The sequence below is a fragment of the Lontra canadensis genome, unplaced genomic scaffold (genome assembly GCF_010015895.1).
Source record: "Lontra canadensis isolate GAN:19392208 unplaced genomic scaffold, GSC_riverotter_1.0 scaffold7, whole genome shotgun sequence".
Lineage (NCBI taxonomy): Eukaryota > Metazoa > Chordata > Mammalia > Carnivora > Mustelidae > Lontra > Lontra canadensis.
Window position 1 is genome coordinate 26738345 of NW_022631001.1, and position 19052 is coordinate 26757396.

The 19052-nt window shown below is 40.9% G+C and overlaps 1 protein-coding gene across 6 annotated transcripts in view; it reads left to right on the top strand.

Moving 5' to 3' along the window:
- STIM1 (stromal interaction molecule 1) overlaps nt 1-19052 on the top strand; it is a 185198-nt gene that overhangs the window by 127988 nt on the left and 38158 nt on the right. For all 6 annotated transcript variants that reach the window (XM_032853257.1, XM_032853258.1, XM_032853259.1 and 3 more), the window contains 2 exons: nt 511-625; nt 18332-18443. In XM_032853257.1, coding sequence (XP_032709148.1) covers nt 511-625; nt 18332-18443 — 227 coding nt within the window. The remainder of the gene's footprint in view (nt 1-510; nt 626-18331; nt 18444-19052) is intronic.

Below are 19052 nucleotides of genomic sequence, written 5' to 3' on the forward strand. Positions count from 1 at the left end.
ATCATAAATAATTTAATCTCTCTAAATTTAATGTGATTTGGGGCAAGTTGCATTATCTTAGAGTTATTACTGTTCATGTTTGTAAAATAGGTGTGATAATTCATTGGTTGTAGAGGATTTGATGAAAAAGTATTGTAGAATTTCTTGGAATATTGCTTAGTATATAAACAAGTGATCACAAATTGTTAATTCTTTTTCCCTATCCTTCTTCCTTCTTCTAACTTATGGAATTCCGGTTAACTATCAGTTAGTATCTTTCTTTCCATAATTACAAAAATATGAGAAAGGACTCTCTTACTCATTTTTGTTCAAGTGAGACATACAACAAAGAAGAAGAGGCAGTGTAGTTGTCAACTAGGACATAGGCACATGGAAGGACAGATAAGTGACGTGGTACACATGTACATTGGGTGGATGGAATGTGTTGTGGAATGCTGGATGGCCTGCATGGAGATCTCGGTGGGCTGGCTCCTAGGTATCTCTTGTGACTTGTGTGCTTTTCCCTTGCAGTTCCTGAGGGAAGACCTCAATTACCATGACCCGACAGTGAAACACAGCACCTTCCATGGTGAGGATAAGCTCATCAGTGTGGAGGACCTGTGGAAAGCATGGAAGTCTTCAGAAGGTAATAGGCAGCTTGGTTGTCAATCTTTGTTGCTGGAAAGGTTTAGAGAAGACAGAAGAAGATGGGCAGGGACTTGGCTTTAAAAGTATACGAGGATAAAATGCTTTGTAAGAGCAGGTTATTAAAATGGTTCTACATATAGTCACTGAATAAGACCGAATCTAATCCTCAGGCTGGGAGTGGGAGAAGGTGCTCCAGAGTTGGAACTGCTCTTCGTTGGAATTTTAATTGAATTCCATCGGCTTCCCACCTGCCTTCTCACCACCGACCCCACTTTCTGCTCTTCTCCAGAGATAAGGAGCTTGCTGGCTTTTTGAGGCAGCCCCTTCCTTTAGAGCTCCCCACTTGGTCTTAGCTTGGTGTCTGCTGAGAGTTAGATGATTCAAAGATTGGCTGGAAGTAAGATGCATTCTCCCCCTGAGTCCTCTCTTTTCCAGGTTGTTTGAAGGAAACATGTTTTTTCAGTCTCCTCCTTGTCTTGGTTTCCTACCTGTGAACACTTTTGTTACTGTCTTAGATCATAGCTCCTAGAGTTGGACACAGACCCGCAAGAGTGGTTTGACCAGCTCAGAGTTGAGCAGGACTTTCAACTTCTTAGTTCTGGACCCTGTATGCATCTTGTCAGTGCAGCCTGATTAGCTCCTGGAGCCTTCAACCGTCATGTCGTTCTGTGGACTCCTGTTGAACTTATTAAATAAAAACTTTAGTTATTTCTTATGCAGAAAACTGTTAAGCCATGACTACCATTTTTTTTCCCCTTGAAGCATTTGCTTCAGAGCTCTGAGTGAAAGAGCATATCTAATTGTGTGAAGCTTGACAGAGAAGGGAAAAACAGGGTTTTAGTCTCCTCTCCATCTTGTCTGTGGTTAGAGTGTCCTTTGATACTAACAAGATTGGAAGCAGTTTCTTCGCAGGGTCTCATAGGAGGTCTTGAGGCTAAGGAGGGTTAAACTTAAGTGACCACCAGGGCCCCTGCTTTTGTAGGTGAGGAGCCTTTGGCTCAGATTTACCTTAAGTGATTGTTTGTTGTCATGTACTTAGTAGATAGCAGAGCCAGGACTTAGACCTGGACCTTCCTGTCCCTGGGTCAGTGCTTTCTATGCCATCCTGATTGGAAGTACTGGTCTGGTGGTAGAGAAACCCCATTTTGGTAGGAAATGAGGCCGTTTCTATTTTTGTTTTAATCTTAGCTAGGATTATAGAATTTTAGATCTGGAAGGGATCATGTATAATGTAGGTGGGAAACATGAGATTATCAATTTAAAAGAAGCGTAAGTTAGCTATATAGACAGCTTTCTGGAAATCTTTAGGAGCTGAGTTCCTTGTGGGGGCTTTGTTTAATAGTTCCTGAGCAGCTCTGGCTATAACTACATGAGGACATGGCGCCTGGGTTTGAAAAGTGGGTTTCATTAAGTGGGAATTTGGAATGAAGATGGCAGGGAAAGCATTCCTGGCCTTCTCTGTAAACTCCACAGAAGTAGCTGGGAAGGGAAAGTGACCAAGAGAGGGCAGAAACAGGGAAGAAATCATAAGACTAAAATGCAGCCAAGACAATTTTTTGGTAAGAACTTTATTCCTGGATTCAGCAACTATTTGGAACACTTCCAGATATGTTCTAAATGACAGGAAGATGAAAGACAATGGAGTGAGTTTTGAAGGGTTGGTTCCCATTACCGAGGAGCAGAGAAACATTCCAGTGTGCTGAGAGGTAGCTCATAGCTAAGCTGTGAGGTGACATGTATGTTTTAGGATCGCTCATCATGTACCATGCCTGGTATGTGCCATGCCAAGCTAAAAGTTAGAATCTTCGTATGGACTATTCCTCGGACAGTTTGCTTCATTATTTAGAACAAGGCCCCTAATCTCTGGAGTGATGATTTCCAGAGCTACAAAAAGCACGTGATCTTCTGGTGCTGGCACCAGCCGGTTGGCCTGAGTCCTGCTGGAGGAGATAGATATCAGCAGTGTTCATTTGTGTGCAGAACATTGCCGACTAGTGCCAGTACCATCTACATGATTAGTGTTGTTAACATTTTCTGACTGATGGTGGGAGCCAGTGTTTTCTCATTGTTATTTAGATTTTAACAAAAAAGCCTGATAATTGCTACATTAGCCAGTTCTAGACTTCAGTAATAAAAACAACGAGAACTAAAAAGCAACTTTAATATTTATATAGTATTTGATATATGCTAGCCACTGTTCTGAGTGATTTATATAGATTAACTCATTCATTTTACACAAAAACCCTCTGAAGTAGAAATACTATGATTCCCTCCATTTACAGATGAGGAATATGAATCAAAGAGAGTGTGTAATGAAATAATGCAATATGATTCTGTCACTGAATACCCAGTCAGTGCAGACTTCACAGGTTAAGGGCATAGTCCCCAAGAGGACTGCTCTCACTTTAGCCACCAAGCAGCCATAAACTCTGGGTGTTTCCAGCCACCTGTGCTCTTACCGACTGGCTATAAATCATGGGTTCCCACTACCCCTCTGGTTTGATAAATTTGCTAAATGACTCGCAGAACTCAGGAAAGTGCTATATTTATGATTACAATTTTATTATAATGGATAAGAGTTAGGGCCAACGCCAACCAAATGATGAGAACAGTAGGGCGAGGCTGGGAGGGTCCTGAATTTGGAGCTTCTGTCTCTTCCCCTGGCATCAGGACCTATCACCCTCCCAGCACATTAAGCACGAATGTGTTTGCCGAACAGAAAGCTCATCTCAGCCTCAATGTCCAGAGCTTTTATGGAGGTCCTATTACATATACATGATTGATTGCATCACTGGCTCCATGAAGGGCCTCAGTCTGCACCCCTTTTTCCTTTCTGAAGTTTGGGCTACTATCTCCTGCCCCAAAGCCCCAATCCACTAGTCACCTCATTGGTCTTCCTGGTTACTGACACACACACACACACACACACCTGTTGCAGAGTCATCTCATTAGCTCAAACTCAGGTGTGATCCAAGGGCGGCACCATGAATAACGGAGGGATTCTTATCACCACGGAAATTGACATGAAGACAAAGACCACCAAATTCTTTGTTACACAAAATTAAGTAAGAAAGAGCTGAACAAACTGGGCTGGGGAAGGATCAAGAGCAAGGGTAACTCCAGGGGTCCCAGTAGCAGGAGCTAGGGGATTGGCCTTTTCTAATTGGCTACTTTTAGATGTCTCTGCTTCATTCATTTGTCTTCTAAGTATTTTTGCTCAACAGTCAGATGTGGCGGAGGGAGAATCAGATTGGAAAAGTCTGGATGACAGACTTATGTGGGGTAGTGGTAGTGAAAGAATATGTATGGGCTGGGAAGGGGTGCGGCAATTTCCAATCCCTCTAAGACCCTGTGGAGAGGCAGGCGGTGGGGGGTGGGGGGAGGTGGCAGTTCTTTAAAGGAAGGGAGGTCAGGTAGATTTTGTAGAATCTTTGAGAAACCGAATTATTGTTTGCGTATTTGAGCCAGTAGAACCAGTAACAGTGCCATTAGAAGGATGGTGGGAAGCACTGACCTAAGAAGATTCTCCTCTAAAACACAGTTTCCATTCCTCTAAACAAAGTGCATCATTACTATTTTTTCTCCCCTTTCCTGGACATGAGATTTCAGAAGATGCTATCAGCCAAACAAAGTAATAATTTCTTTCCCCATTTGTGTGGATCAAAGATGTCTCAAACTATCAACTAAAATAATATGATTCCAGTGAAAAGCAAAAGAACCCAGTATTCTAGTGTGACTTTGAACTTTGCCTTTAGAAAATATTTCTTTTCTACTGGGAATAATTTGGAAATAATTCCAAATAGTAATTTGGAAATAATGACATAAACTCAACAGATCTCCAGTTCTGTCTGTACTATTCTTTGTAGGATGGGATTTTTCATAGGAGGCACCTGGAACAGTACTGGTAAACCAGGAGGCTTTTAGAGAGAAACCCAGCAGAGTTGGCCTTTCTGTGTTGACATACCAAGGGGTGGCAGGTGGCATCGGACTTCTGTCTGAACCATTTCAGAAGTCAGATCAGTATAAAAGAGTAGGCATCCCCTTTTTGCTTTTACATAAACCCAGGGAGAAAGGTGTTTATCCTGTGGTTTTAGCTACATAAAAATTACTTTGCTAAGAGAATCTTTAAGTCATTGAGTTAAATACCTCAGCCATCGTTGCTACATTTTTGGGGTGGAAGATACAATTGACTTTTCTTTCTCTTGGATTCTTTTATTTTTTTTTTAATTTTAATTTTTTAATTTATTTGACAGACAGAGATCACAATTAGGCAGAGAGGCAGGCAGAGAGAGAGGGGAAGCAGGCTCCTCGCTGAGCAGAGAGCCCTATGCGGGGCTTGATCCCAGGACCCTGGGATCAGGTCCGTTCAGGACCTGAACTGAAGACAGAGGCTTTAACCATGAGCTACCCAGGCGCCCCATCTCTTGGATTCTTTTAGATACTTTCTTTCCAATAACAAAAAACCCCCCCACTAGCATCAATGCAGTGATTTGACACTGCAGTCATTTTCGGTTTATATTAAATAGCTACCTGAATTTCTTACTTGTCTCCACATTTAATAAAGGAAACTGAGCATCTCTCACCTATTTCTGTCACCAAGTCCCGAGGATTCTGCCTCTCTTCTATATTTTATGTGCATCTCCTATGATGCTGCCTTAGCTCAACTTCATCTTTTTGAAAGATTTATTCAGTTATAATTGATAATACAATCAGGGTAAATATTGAAAGTGTATGCAATTTTTTTTGAGTTTTGACACATGTATGCAAATGGATATCATTTATGAGACGGACGTTTTGCAAAGATTTTTCTCCCAGCCTGTGACTTATCTTTCTGTTGAAGAATGGTAAGTTTTAATTTCTCTGAAGGCCAGTTTTTCATTTTGTGCTTTTGTGAATCATCCCTTGGTGCCACATGTAAGAAATACTTGCCTAACCCATGGTCACACAAGGATTTTCTCCCATGTTCTCCTCTAGAAGTTTTATAGTTGTAGTTTTTATGTTTAGGCCCCTGATCTCTTTTGTATTAATTTGTATATGTTAGTATTAAGTGTGGATCTAAGTTCTTTTTTTGTGCTCATGGATGTCTCAATTGTTCTAGAACCATTTGTTGAAAATTCTGTCATTTTCCCACTGCATTGCCTTATACCTTCTATTAAAAATCAGTTATCCATACAAGTATGGGTTTATTTCTGGACTTTGTATTCTTCCTATTTTTCTTTTTTAAGATTTTATTTATTTATTCATGAGAGACAGAAACAGAGAGAGAGAGAGAGGCAGAGGGAGAGGGAGAAGCAGGAGCCTGATGTGGGACTCAATCCCAGGACCCTGGGATCATGACCTGAGCTGAGGGCAGATATTTAACCAGCTGAGCCACCCAGGTGCCCTGGACTTTGTATTCTGATCCACTCATCTATTTGTCTGTCCTTATGTCAATACCATGCTATTTTGATTACAATAGTCTTATAATAACTCTTTTAGTTAGATAGTCTTCACCTTCCAACTTTGTTTCCCTTTTTCCAAGTTGTTTTGGCTGTTTGTTCTTGAATCAACTCATCAGTGTCTACATAAAAGCTTGATCAGTTTGACAGAATTGACATCTTAACAGTATTGAATTTTCTGATAAATAAGATACATCTCTCTATTTAGGAGACATACTTTCTCTCAGTAGTATTTTGTAGTTTTTAGTATACAGGTCTTTCATGTCTTTTGTTGGATTTATTTCTGTTTCAAAGATTTTTAATGTTATTATAAATAGTATTTTTAAAATTGTGGTAAAATATGTAAAAATTTGATTTTTATATATTGGTCTTATATTCTGCAGCCTTGCTAATAAATTCACTTATTAATGAGATGCCATCAGAGTTTCAAATGAGATAATGAAGTCTTCTAAAGAAAGTTTTACTATTTTCTTTTCCAATCTGAATGTCTTTAAAAACATCTTGTGGAGGCACCTGGTTGATTCAGTTGGTAGAGCATGCAACTCTTGATCTCACGGTTGTGGGTTTGGGCTCCATCTTGGGTGTTAAGATTACTTAAATACATAAGGTCTTAAAAAAAATTCTTCTTGTCTGATTGCCCTGATTAGTATCTCCAGTACAGTCTTGAAGGGAAGTGGTAAGAGTAGGCATCTGTGTCTTTTTTCTGATCTCAGGAGGAAAACATTCAGTCTTTTAAGATTAAATACAACATTAGCTGTGGGGATTTGTTTTGCAAAAAGCCTTTGGTCAAATTGAGGAAGTGACTTTCTATTACTGATTTGCTAAGAGCTTGTATCAGGAATGGATGTTGGATTTTATCAAATGAATATTCTGTCTATTGAGATGATTGCCTGTTTTTTTTTTCATTCTTCTTTCCTTTTTTTTTTTTTTGGTTTGATACAGTCTTCAATAACTTCATAATGTATTCCAATTTTACATTATAAATGTAGTGAATAAATGAATGAAGAAGCTTCCATACAAGAGGAGTTCCAAGTTATTCTAAGTTATTCTTTTTTTCTTTTCCTAAAATTATTAGTTAAATTCTAGTTAGTTAATTTATAGTGTAATATTGGTGTCAGGAACAGAAATCCTTTACGTATTTTTAAGACCTTTTTCTTATGTCCCTGAACATTATATATCTTGGTAGATATTCCATGTGCACTTGACTGTTGTTGGGTGGAGTGTTCTATAAATGTCAGTCAGACCATGTTGGTTGATGGTGTTGTTCAAGTCTACCGTATCTTGCCTGATTTTCTGCCTATTGCTCTTATCAGTTATTGAGGGGGAGTATTTAAATTTCCAGCTATAATTGTGGATTTACATATTAATTTTATCAGTTTTTATTCATGTATTTTGAAAGTCTCTTACTAGGTGCATAAAGATTTAGGATTTTTTAAAAAAGTCTATTTACTTAAGTAATCTCTACATCCAGTGTAGGACTTGAAGTCATGACCCCCAAGATTAAGAGCCTCATTCTTTACCAAGTGCCCCAAGATTTAAGATTATTATGTCTTCTTGATTAATTGACCTCATTATTGTGAAATGACTTTCTTTTTTCCTGGTGTTATTCTTTGCTCTGAAATCTCCTTTGATATTAATATGACTTTCTTTTGAGTATTATTGGTTTTGTGTATCTTTTTCCATCTATTCACTTTTAATCTGTGTGTGTGTGCGTGTGTGTGTGTGTGTGTGTGTGTGTGTGTGTTTGGGGGGAGAGGGGTAGAGGAAGAGGGAGAGAAAATCTTAAGCAGGCTTCACACTCAGTGAGGAGCCTGACTTGGGGTTCTTTCTCACGACCCTGTGTTCATGACCTGAGTTGAAATCAAGAGTTGGGTACTTAGGGACACCTGAGTGGCTCGGTTGGTTAGGCAGCTGCCTTCGGCTTCAGGTCATGATCCCGGGATCCTGGGATTGAGTCCTGCATCAGGCTCCTTGCTCGGTGGGGAGCCTGCTTCTCCCTCTGCCTCTGCCTGCCGCTCTGCCTGCTTGTGCTCTCTCTCTGACAAATAAATAAATAAAGTCTTAAAAAAAGAAAAAAAGAGTTGGATGCTTAAATGACTGAGCCACCCAGGCACCCCCATTGTGTTTTTATATTTGAATCCATTTCTTATAAACAGTTTATGCTGGGGTCTTACCTTTTTTTGTAATCTGATAATCTCTGCCTTTTAGTTGGGGTATTGAGACCATTTACATTTAATATGGTTATTAATGTGATTAGATTTTAGGCTACTATGTTGCTATTTGTTTTCTGTTTTTTCCTGGTGTTTTTTATTACCTTTTCTTCTTTTGCTGCCTTTTTTGGATTAATAAGTGGTTTTTATGATTCTGTTTTTTTTTTTAATTGGTTTAACTCTGTTTTGTTATTTTGGTGATTGCTTTAGGAGATAAAATATGCATCTTTAACTTATCACAGTCTACTTTCTAGGGATATTAGTATTTTATTTTTTATTGAAATATAGTTGACACACAAATTACATTAGTTTCAGGTGTACAGCATAGGGATTCTGTATGTTGTGCTGTGCTTACCACAGCTATAGCTACTGTCACTATATGATGCTACTGCAATCTCTGTACCACTGATTATATTCCCTTTGCTCTACCTTTCACTGCTGTGACTTAATTCATTCTGTCTGGAAGCCTGTACATCCCACTGCACTTCACCCATTTTGCCCTTTCCCCTTGTCCCTTCTCTGGCAACCACAAGTTTGTTCTCTGTTTTATGGGTCTGTTTCTGCTTTGTTTTTTAGATTCCACATGTAAGTTAAATCATATGGTATTTATTTTTCTCTGTCTGACTTATTTACTTCACACAATGGCTTCCATCTGTGTTTTTGCATATGGTAAGATCTCATTCTTCTTTGTGGCTGAGTAGTGTTCCATTGTATATATATCATATCTTCTTTATTCATCTACCAATGGATACTTAGGTTGCTTTCATGTCTTGGCTATTGTAAATCATGCTGCAGTAAACAGGGATGCATACATTTTTTCAAATTAGATGCATACATTTTCTTTGGGTAAATACCTAGTAGTAGAATTACTGAATCATATGTTAATTTTATTTTTAATTTTTTAAGGAAACTCCATACTGCATTCCATGTTGACCACACCAGTTTACATTCCCACCAATAATACATGAGGTTTCTCAAGATATTATTATATCTTATCACATATATAGTGTAAGAACCACACAGTAGTGTACTTCCATTTCTTCCCTCTCAACCCCAGTTCCACTCGCTGCATTGTAGCCTGAAACTTTTCTCAAAGCCAGAAGCTAGGGCAATTGTATCACCTGCCTCATTTGTTTACTATCTCTCAAAGATCACTGTCCATTCTAGGCTGATGTCCAGTGTCTTGAAAACCATTGTTTCATATATTTTGTCTTTTTTTTTCCTCCTGTTTTTTTTTTTTTTCATTTTTTTTTTGTTCTGGTTGTTTCAGGAGGGAGGATGAATTCCATTCTTGTTACTTCATCTTAGCCTGAAGCAGAAACCTCAGCTTAATTATCTTTTGCTTGGATGCTTTCATACTATTCTTGACTCATTCTAGCTCTGTTGCAGTTTGTCCTTTGGTTGGTTCCAGAGAGATCTTTCAAAAGTAAATATTTGGCCATATCTCTGCTTACATTGTTCAGTGGCTTCTCATCAAAAAGAAATTTTAAAAAAATTATGAAACAGTCATGCTAGGATACCAAATTCCTGGGTGGAAGAAATACTCTTAATTGGAACTTGGATGAATAAAGATATTGCTAAAGATGGTACAAGTAAATTCCTGTGTAATCATATATGATAATCATATGTTATTTGAAGATATAAAAATATTGGCTCTTCTATTGGTTAGGTAACACTTGAGTTTCTATAGAATTAGCAGTAAGCTTAGGTTACAACTCCTGTCTCATTTGGGACTCAACAAAATAAGGTACTTGAAAGCTCAGTAGTTGTTGATGAAACAAATTATTATAGAAAATGCCATTGATTTTTTAAAATGTTTATCTATGAGATGTTAGATGCATTAAAATTAAATGTCCATTTGTAATCTCAACAGAATTATCTCAGTTGGGAGAAAAAGATTTTATATGTATATATAAATAAAAAGCTGGTTGTCTTTTATATCCTGAGAGTTTCTTCATATTTTAATACTGTGTTTCTCCATCATGCCCTATTCACATTTGTAGTATTGGCCCCAAAAGTTATTATAAACATGTCTGATTTAAAAAAAGAAAAAAATTAACTGAATACCTTCTATATACCTGGCATTGTGCTAGATTAGCATATCAGGCCCATGCTTATTTCTGTGATCTACTTATTTTTCTTATTTTTTTGAAAAATTTAATTAAAATTTTTTATTATGTTCAGTTAACTACTGTATATAGTACATCATTAGTTTTTAATGTAGTGTTCAGTGATTCATTAGTAGTGGATAACACCCAGTGCTCATCGCAACATATGCCTTCCTCAATACCCATCACCTGGCTACCCCATTCCTCTATGCCCCTCCCTTCTGAAACTCTCAGTTTGTTTCCTGGAGTCCATAGTCTCTCATGGTTCATCTCCCTCTCTGATCTCTCCTTCAGTTTTGCCTCCCTTCAGCTATTGTCCTCCATGCTATTCTTTATGTTCCACTGAGTGAAACCATGCGATAATTGTCTTTCTCTGATTTAGTTTATTTAGCATAATCCCCTCCATTTCTATCCATTTGATGCAAATGTGGGTATTCATCCTTTCTGATAGCTGAGTAATATTCTATTGTATATATGTACCACATCTTCTTTATCCATTCATTTGTTGAAGGGCTTCTTGGCTCCTTCCACAGTTTGGCTATTGTGGACATTGCTGCTATGAACATTGGGGTGCATATTCCCTTTCTTTTCACTACATCTGTATCTTCGGAGTCAATACCTAGCAGTGCAATTGCTGGGTCATAGGGTAGCTCTATTTTTAACATCTTAAAGAACCTCCATACTGTTTTCCAGAGTGGCTGTACTAGCTTGCATTCCCACCAACAGTTAAGAGGGTTCCCCTTTCTCCACATCCTTGCTAACATTTGTTGTTAACTGTTTTGTTAATTTTTGCTGTTCTAACTGATGTAAGGTGATATCTTACTGTGGTTTTGATTTGCATTTCCCTGATGGTTAGTGATGTTGAGCATTTTTTCATGAGTCTGTTAGCCATTTGTATGTCTTCTTTGGATAAGTGTCTGTTCATGTCTTCTGCCCCTTTTTTGATTGGATTGTTTGTTTCTTGTTTGTTGAGTTTGATAAGTTCTTTAAAGATCTCAGATACCATCCCTTTACCTGTAATGTCATTTGCAAATATCTTTTCCTGTTGAGTGGGTTCTATCTTAGTTTTGTTGACTGTTTCCTTTACTATGCAGAAGATTTTTATCTCGAAGTCCCAAAAGTTCATTTTTGCTGAAATTTTTAATTTAATTTGAATTTAAGTTTAATTTAGTTAAAATATGGTATATTACTAGCTCCAGAGGTAGAACTTAGTGATTCATCAGGTGCATATACACCCAGTGCTCATCACAACATGTGCCCTCCTTAATGCCCATCACCCAGTTACCCTATCTCCCCATCCCCTCCAGCAACCCTGTTTGTTTTCTGTAGTTAAGAGTCTCTTATGCTTTGCCTCCCTCTCTGTTTTTCTCTTATTTTATTTTCCCTTCCTTTTCCTTATGTTCATCTGTTTTGTTTCCGAAATTCCACATGTGAGTGAAATCATATGGTATTTGTCTTTCTCTGACTGACTGATTTTGCTTAGCATAATAACCTCTAGTTCCATCCATGTTGTTGCAGATGGCAAGATTTCATTCTTTTTGATGGCTGAGTAATATTCTGTTGTGTATATATCCTACATATTCATTATCCATTCATCTGTGGATGGACATCTAGGCTCTTTCCATAGTTTGGCTATTGTGGACATTGCTGCTATGAACATTGGGGTACAGGTGCCCCTTATTTTCTACAACTTTTCACCACATCTGTTCTATGGCTGCACTGATTTATTTGCAGTTACTGGAATATATCATTTCCTTTCATCCCTTGCTGCTTTCATATATACTGTTCCCTCTGTCCTTCCCCCTTGTTGATCTGAATAAATTCTATTTGACATTTAAGACTCAATTTAAGTATACCCTTCTTTATGAAATCTTCCCCGGAAACCATATGCTAGGTTAAGTGCCTACTGTGTTCCCATAGCTCCTTACCCTTATCTCATAATGGCATTTAGCACACTAATTGCAACTATCTGTTCCCTTGCCCGTTTTCACACCAGACTGCTTGAGGACATTATCTTATGTGATTTTTATATCTTAACACCGAGCACAGGGGCTGGCCCAGTGTAGGGATGAGGGAGACGAAAGTTTGTCCTTGCCTCTGCCATTGTGTGATCTTAAACAAGATCGTTCGACATTCTGACACCTAGGTTCTCTTCCTGCTCTGCAGCCACGTTAACCTGGTTGGTGCAGGGTGGCCTAGTGTGCCTGTCACATGAGGCCTGGGCCCGAGGGCCGGATTCTTTTTGCAGTGATGATTCAGGGCTCAAGGTTGACACCACATCAGAAAACCAAGACCCCTGCCTCCTTCTAGGCACAGATGCCAAGCTGCTAGTGAAAGCCAGAAGGAAACCACTCAGAGAGACAAACCATAGGCCTATGCCACGAATTACTTTTGAGGGAGGGCCGCTTTGGTAAGATTTTGTAGGTGTCTGGGAGTGCTCTCTATCCAGAGGAGCCAGATAAGAAGCTAGGCTTTGTGATGCCTTTTCTGTCTCACTCTAGCGGTCAGTCCATTCCTCTCTTGGTCCCCCTGCATCACCCCATAAATACCTGTGATGTAACACTTATCACACTGTCTTATCCTCATGTGTTTTCTTATATGGTTCCTTCTCTAGAAGAGAGCCCTTGTGACAGAAGTTGTTCATATTGGTCTCTGTATGTAGTAACTGACCGAGAACCTACCAGAGTAGGTAGCCAAAGATAGCTTGGGGAACAGTGATGTTAATAATAGCTAATATTTCCTTGGCATTTATGTATGCTAGGAGCTTCCCATATGTTCGTTTTGCTCTTGTGATGTGAGACCTGTGGTTCTCACCATTTTATAGGTGACAAAAAAGGAGGCCCAGAAAGGTTAAGTAACTTGTTTGTGGTCCTACATCTAGTAAGCATCAGATCCCGAATTCAAATAGAAACCCACCTTCTTAACCACTGTGCTGACTGGCTGACCAAAGGGCTGAACAAAAGCTGACTGAGAGATCAAGTGACTAACAGCTGTGTGAGGGAGACGCAAAGAAGGGACTGGCAGACGTAGTTCTTTTGGGATGTGGGCTTGAAACCACAAAACTAAACAAGGGCTTCATTTGGAGACACCACCCGTCCATTAGGGGAAAGAGATCATGATTCAGGAGCCCACTTCTTACTGCTTATTCTTTCTCTGGCAAGAGAAAGAATTGGCCAAGTCTGAGGATCCGTTCTGGCATATTCCCGGAGGTATCGCTATAGCTCAAGTGCTAGGGAGTAATACTTACTGTTGCATCTTTCTGGAATGCCTTTTCCCCCAAGTGTGCACATGGCTCACACCTTCATTTCACTTTCTGTTCCAGTGTCACCTAGTCAGAGAGACCTTCCCCGAACTGATCTGAGGAAGTGCCGTTCTTTATTCTCTTACTCTGCTTTATTTTTCTTCATTGTACTTATCACCACCCAACATAGAATATATATTTGTTTATGGTGTTTTAGTTTGTCTCTCTCCACCGGCATATAAGCACCAGGGATCTGTGGCTCTGTTGTGTGTACTGTTGTATCCTTAGCTCCTGGAGCAGTGCCTGGCAAGTAGTAGGTGTTTGATGTTTGTTTTTATTTTCGTTTTTTTCAGTGAATAAATGATTTTGGACTTTGAGACTACAGGTGTGCAAGGCCTTTTATCATTTGGCCTCAGTAATGCCTCATTCTTCTTATCTCTATATGTTACCCTTTGACTCCAGACAAACTGGAGTTCATGTTCTTTGAACAGGCCTCACCTTTAAAGTTCTGTCTTTGCTCACACTTCTTTCCTCTTTCATATATTTGTTAAAATCTAGCATTCTAAAATGGTCAGGTATTTGGCAATCCTGAATGATTTCACTTTTGGGTGGTTATTTCAGAATAAAGTAGGAGAGTTAGTTGACGTTTAGCAGGCCTCGGAGAGGGAAAGGAGCTTTTCTGGAAAGAGCAAAGACCTAGAAATCTGTGAGCAATGTCCAAGGATGCATGAGAAAATAGTGCAAGATCCTGGTTCTAGCTAAGGTCTGCTGAAGTAAGAGCCACGACCGAGATGGCATCCAGGGCAGAGCCTTAAAGTTCAGGTCTTGGTGTTGGAGGAGTTCTGCTGTTTGCCCTGGGGTGTCCAGGTGCACAAGACAATCAGCCGGGGTACCACAAGACAATGCTATAGCTTGTACTTCTATTGCATTTATCTCATTCTTTAATTTCTGTGTATGTTTTATAATATACCTCATGTCAGCACGTGAATCTAATTTATAAACAGATCATCATATATTGGCAAGGTATGTGCAAAACACAGAGTATGTCATGAAAAGGGTTGGAGACTATAGTTAGCCACCTCCTAGGCTTCTTTAGGAAGGACTTGGTATGGAAAACGCCAAGGGTTGGCCTTCTCTGACTCCTTGTAGTGTTGTCTGTCGTTTTGCCCAGAGATGTAGTTTTTGATCTCTCCAGGGACCTCACAGACAGGCTCAGGGTGATGAGAGGCTCATGACTTTAGAAGACTGTCTCTTGCTCCCATGTCCTCCTGGAATTTGGACACATGGGTCATTTGAAGACCGTATCTGCACGAAGCCCTCCTTGCCAAATTCTGTGGCCTTCTGCTGACAGCCACAGCTCTCAGTACTTGCTTTTACCTTCTTCCTCACTATGGCCTAGAGATTCTTCCCATTTTCTCTTTTGGAATAAGAAAGTGGAACAAGACTTTTAGCTTTTAGATATTTGAACCTTAGGGGCAAGAGGCCCTTATATGTCACCTTGACTACTGAGCGAGAGGGACACAGGGTTGCCCTCTGACAAGGATGCAGCCCGTCCTGGCTTACTTCGCTCAGACTGCGGTGACTCTGGATGGTCATACCATGCTGCCGAACCTACCCAGATAGGGGGTCTGTCCTGGTAACAGAATGACGTGTGGAGCATACACACGCACATGCACATGCACAGAAGAACTATCTTGAGACTTATCCTCACAGCTAAAGCCCTTATCCTTTCCCCTATAGCTTAGCCATGTTGAGAGTCCATCCTTCCTGGAGTACGGTGGCCCCCGTACAGCCCCTCTGTCTCATTTAATGTAGTGTTTAGAGCAGTGGTTCCCAGCTGGGGTGGGTGGGTGGGGCATCTTGTCCTCCAGGGAACATTTGGCAGTACCCAGAGACATTTCTGAGGGTCACAAGTGGCAGCATGCTACGTCTAATGGCTAGATGCTGGGGAATATTGTTAAACACACTCCACGGCAGAGGACGGCACCCTGACAAGGAATTATCCTGCCCAGAATGTCAGCGGGGCAGACTGAGAAGCCCTGGTCGAGAGTGCCTCCTGCCCATCTGCACCACGGCAGAGGGTGCAGCTAGAGGAGTTCCCCCACGCCTGCGTCTGTGCTTGCACTTGTATTAAGGCGTCCTCCCAGGAGACAAAAGGCCCTTGTAGCTCAGCTAGCCGCAGGCCTTTCTAGCAACAAAAAAGTGGCCTTCTTTCCACTCCACATGCCAAGCAGAAAGGCTCCTTTGTGTGAGACGCGGCCGAGCACCCTTGGCAGCAGTGGCGGAAGCGTGTTGTTCCCCGCACTTCACAGGCCGGTACTTGTCTGTCTGCCTCAGATCTGTGTGTCACTCTGCTACACCTTCACTAGCCGGCATTCCAGACCATAGTGAACGAGCACATTTGTCATGTCGACAGATGTGTACAGAGGCAGATACGTTCCTTCTCAGGAAGAAAAGGCTAATACGTCCCACTTTTCTTTCTTTCTTTCTTTTAAAATAAATTTATTAGTATTCAACATTACTACAGAGTATTTTTTTTAAAATATTTTATTTATTTATTTGGCAGAGAGAGACACAGCGAGAGAAGGAACACAAGCAGGGGGAGGGGGAGAGGGAGAAGTATGCTTCCCGCCAAGCAGTGAGTCCCATGTGGGGCTCCATCCCAGGACCATGAGCTGAAGGCAGACGCTTAATGACTGAGCCACCCAGGCGCCCCATGTCCCACTTTTCTAACCCTGATCTTTCATCCCTCCTTTCCCAAGCCCTAGGATTTGAACGTAGCTCTTGGACATTAATTTCTGTCTTCTTTTCAATGTTTTCTAGTCTGGGAATTCGAAATTTAACCAAGCAATGACCAAACACCCTTAGCCTAAGCCTTTGGGATGCAGTCTGGGGGCACTAGATCTCCCCAAGCCCTTTCCCCTTCTCGTCTCCTGTGCCTCTGCAGATAGCTTACCCTCAAAGTCTCTCGGCTTCAGAACTTCCCTCCTGAGTTCTAGAAGCTTCTTGAGGATATTGAGAGATTAGAGCATTTTTTCCTTCAACCTTGTTTCCTGCAGGGTGTCTGAGTGTCTAGTCTGTACCATGGGCTGGGCCGCACTATAGGGGAGGTAGGAGAATGAAGGGGCAGGTTCAGCCTTCCAGCTTCTCCAGCTACCCTGAGTGTGACACAAACAGCCCAACACCTGCGCTGTTGCTTTTGTGTATTTAAGGACATTGTTGTTTCTGTTTGGGGGCCCACAGTCAGAACATGTCTGGAGCTCCTCGTGTGGGAGTCATTATTCTTTGAGTAAATTCTTATTGATGCTACTATGTATGTATATGTATGTATACTATTTTACTTTATTTTATTTTATGATTTATTTCTTTATTTTAGAGGCCAAGAAAGAGACTGCTGGGGAGAAGGGTAGCAGGAGAGGGGAAGAGGAAAGAGGAAGAGAGAGAGTCTTCAAGCAGACTCCCTTCTGAGCACAGAGCCTGACCTGGGGCTTGATCCCATGACCCTGAGATCATGACCTGAATCAGCATCAAGAGTCAGACACTTAACCGGCTGAGCCACCCAAGTCCCACAGAGTAGCCCTGCTTTAGAGATAGTGGGGTGGGGTGGGCAACAATGAATGGGACATAGTCTTCACTGTTGTCTGACATTTAGAGGGAAACGGGACAACATTCTGATGAAAGGTAGTTTTTGGGAAAGACACAGACGGACCTTAAGAGAAGTGGCCGAGAATCTCACTATTTCATTCTGCTTCAGAACTTTTTTGGCTTCTTGCTGCTCACAGCAGTCATTTTCAAACTAGAGGAATGTACAGATTCCTTTTAAGGGAAATAATTTATCTTGGACCTACGATGCTGACTTTAATTGTTTTTGTTATAATAATCATTATTTAAAAGTGTATAAACAAAATGAGGTTTAAGTCACTATATAAAATTTGTATACAAATATAAACAAAACCAGACTGATACATTAAGTAAAAGCAAACTTTAAATCCAATAAAATGATGTTTTTGCTGAAACTCAGTTGCTCCCAGGCTTTTTAGGTTCAGCATGCCAGTGTTAGTGGGTGTCATCTGATACACATATCTTGGATATCATCCATCCAGCCATCTGTTTATCTGTCAAGTAGAGAGAGAGGGCATGAGAGCACAAGAGTACATAATGGCTGAGAGCAAGGTCTGGAGCCACATTGCTTGAGTCCAGACCTTTGCTTTACCAATTCCTAGCTGCGCAGCTTTGGGAAAGTTATATATAATGTCTCTGTATTCAGTTTTTTCATCTGTGAAATAGGGATAAAACAGGACCTATCTTTCACATGGTAGTAGTTCTTTCACATGAGTTAATATATCATCTTTCACATGAGTTAATATATCATCTTTCACATGAGTTAATATATAGGAGGCTCCTAGAACAGTACCTGTCACGTAGTAGGTGCAGGTAAAGAATGGCATTTAGTAGTAGTATTATCATGATCGTATTCTAGTTTAGGATGACTTCATCCCAAATGCTGGTGTAGTGGAAGAGTGAGTCCATCCCCTACAGGTCAAACAGAAAGTACAGTATGTACTCCATAATACTTAGGATTCAGTGGGAGGGGGAGATGATAAGCACAGAAGTATGCGGTCAGTGAGAAGGCCGATGTGACTCTGATGGTAAGTTCTGGTAGTGCTTGCATTCTGGAGTCATGGCTTGGCTTGTCTCTTCCCACAGTGTACAACTGGACCGTGGACGAGGTGGTGCAGTGGCTGATCACATATGTGGAGCTGCCTCAATATGAGGAGACTTTCCGGAAGCTGCAACTTAGTGGCCATGCCATGCCGAGGTCAGGAGGAGACTGGATTCCCTCCCCTGGGGGTATGGGGAATGGGGAATGGGGGGGGGTCGCCTACTTTCAGGTTGGTCTGGCCAGTTAAGCGAGGTTCCACCCTTTCCAGGGCAGAATCTGTAAACCTCTCCTCTTCTCACGTCTGTCGTGCACTTACCATAAAGCATGACGGTCACTTGGCATCCATTCTCTCATTTAGTATTCCTGCCACTCCTGGGCATAGTACTAAGAGCTGTCGTTTATTGGATGCTTAGCACGTGGCAAGCACTGCTGTTCAACACGTTGTATACAGTATCTCATTTAATTCTTACATCAATCCTGTAAGGTAGGTGTTATTGCATATAGATGGTGAACATGGCTAAGTAACGTTTCCAAGGTCATGTGGCTAGTTAGAGGCAAAACTGATTTGAAACTAGATCTGGATAGACTTCAAAGCCTGTGGATGTTTCTTTCCTCTTTTGCTGTGCCCCCAGCAGGAGCCTCGGGGCTCTGTTAGCCTCCCCTGAATTATCCATATTCCACGTATCTGCTCTAAAGAGACAGTGCAAGGCTGGCGTGACTCCCTTGGCCCCAGCCTCCTTTCCGGAAGACTCTTGCAAGGGCTGT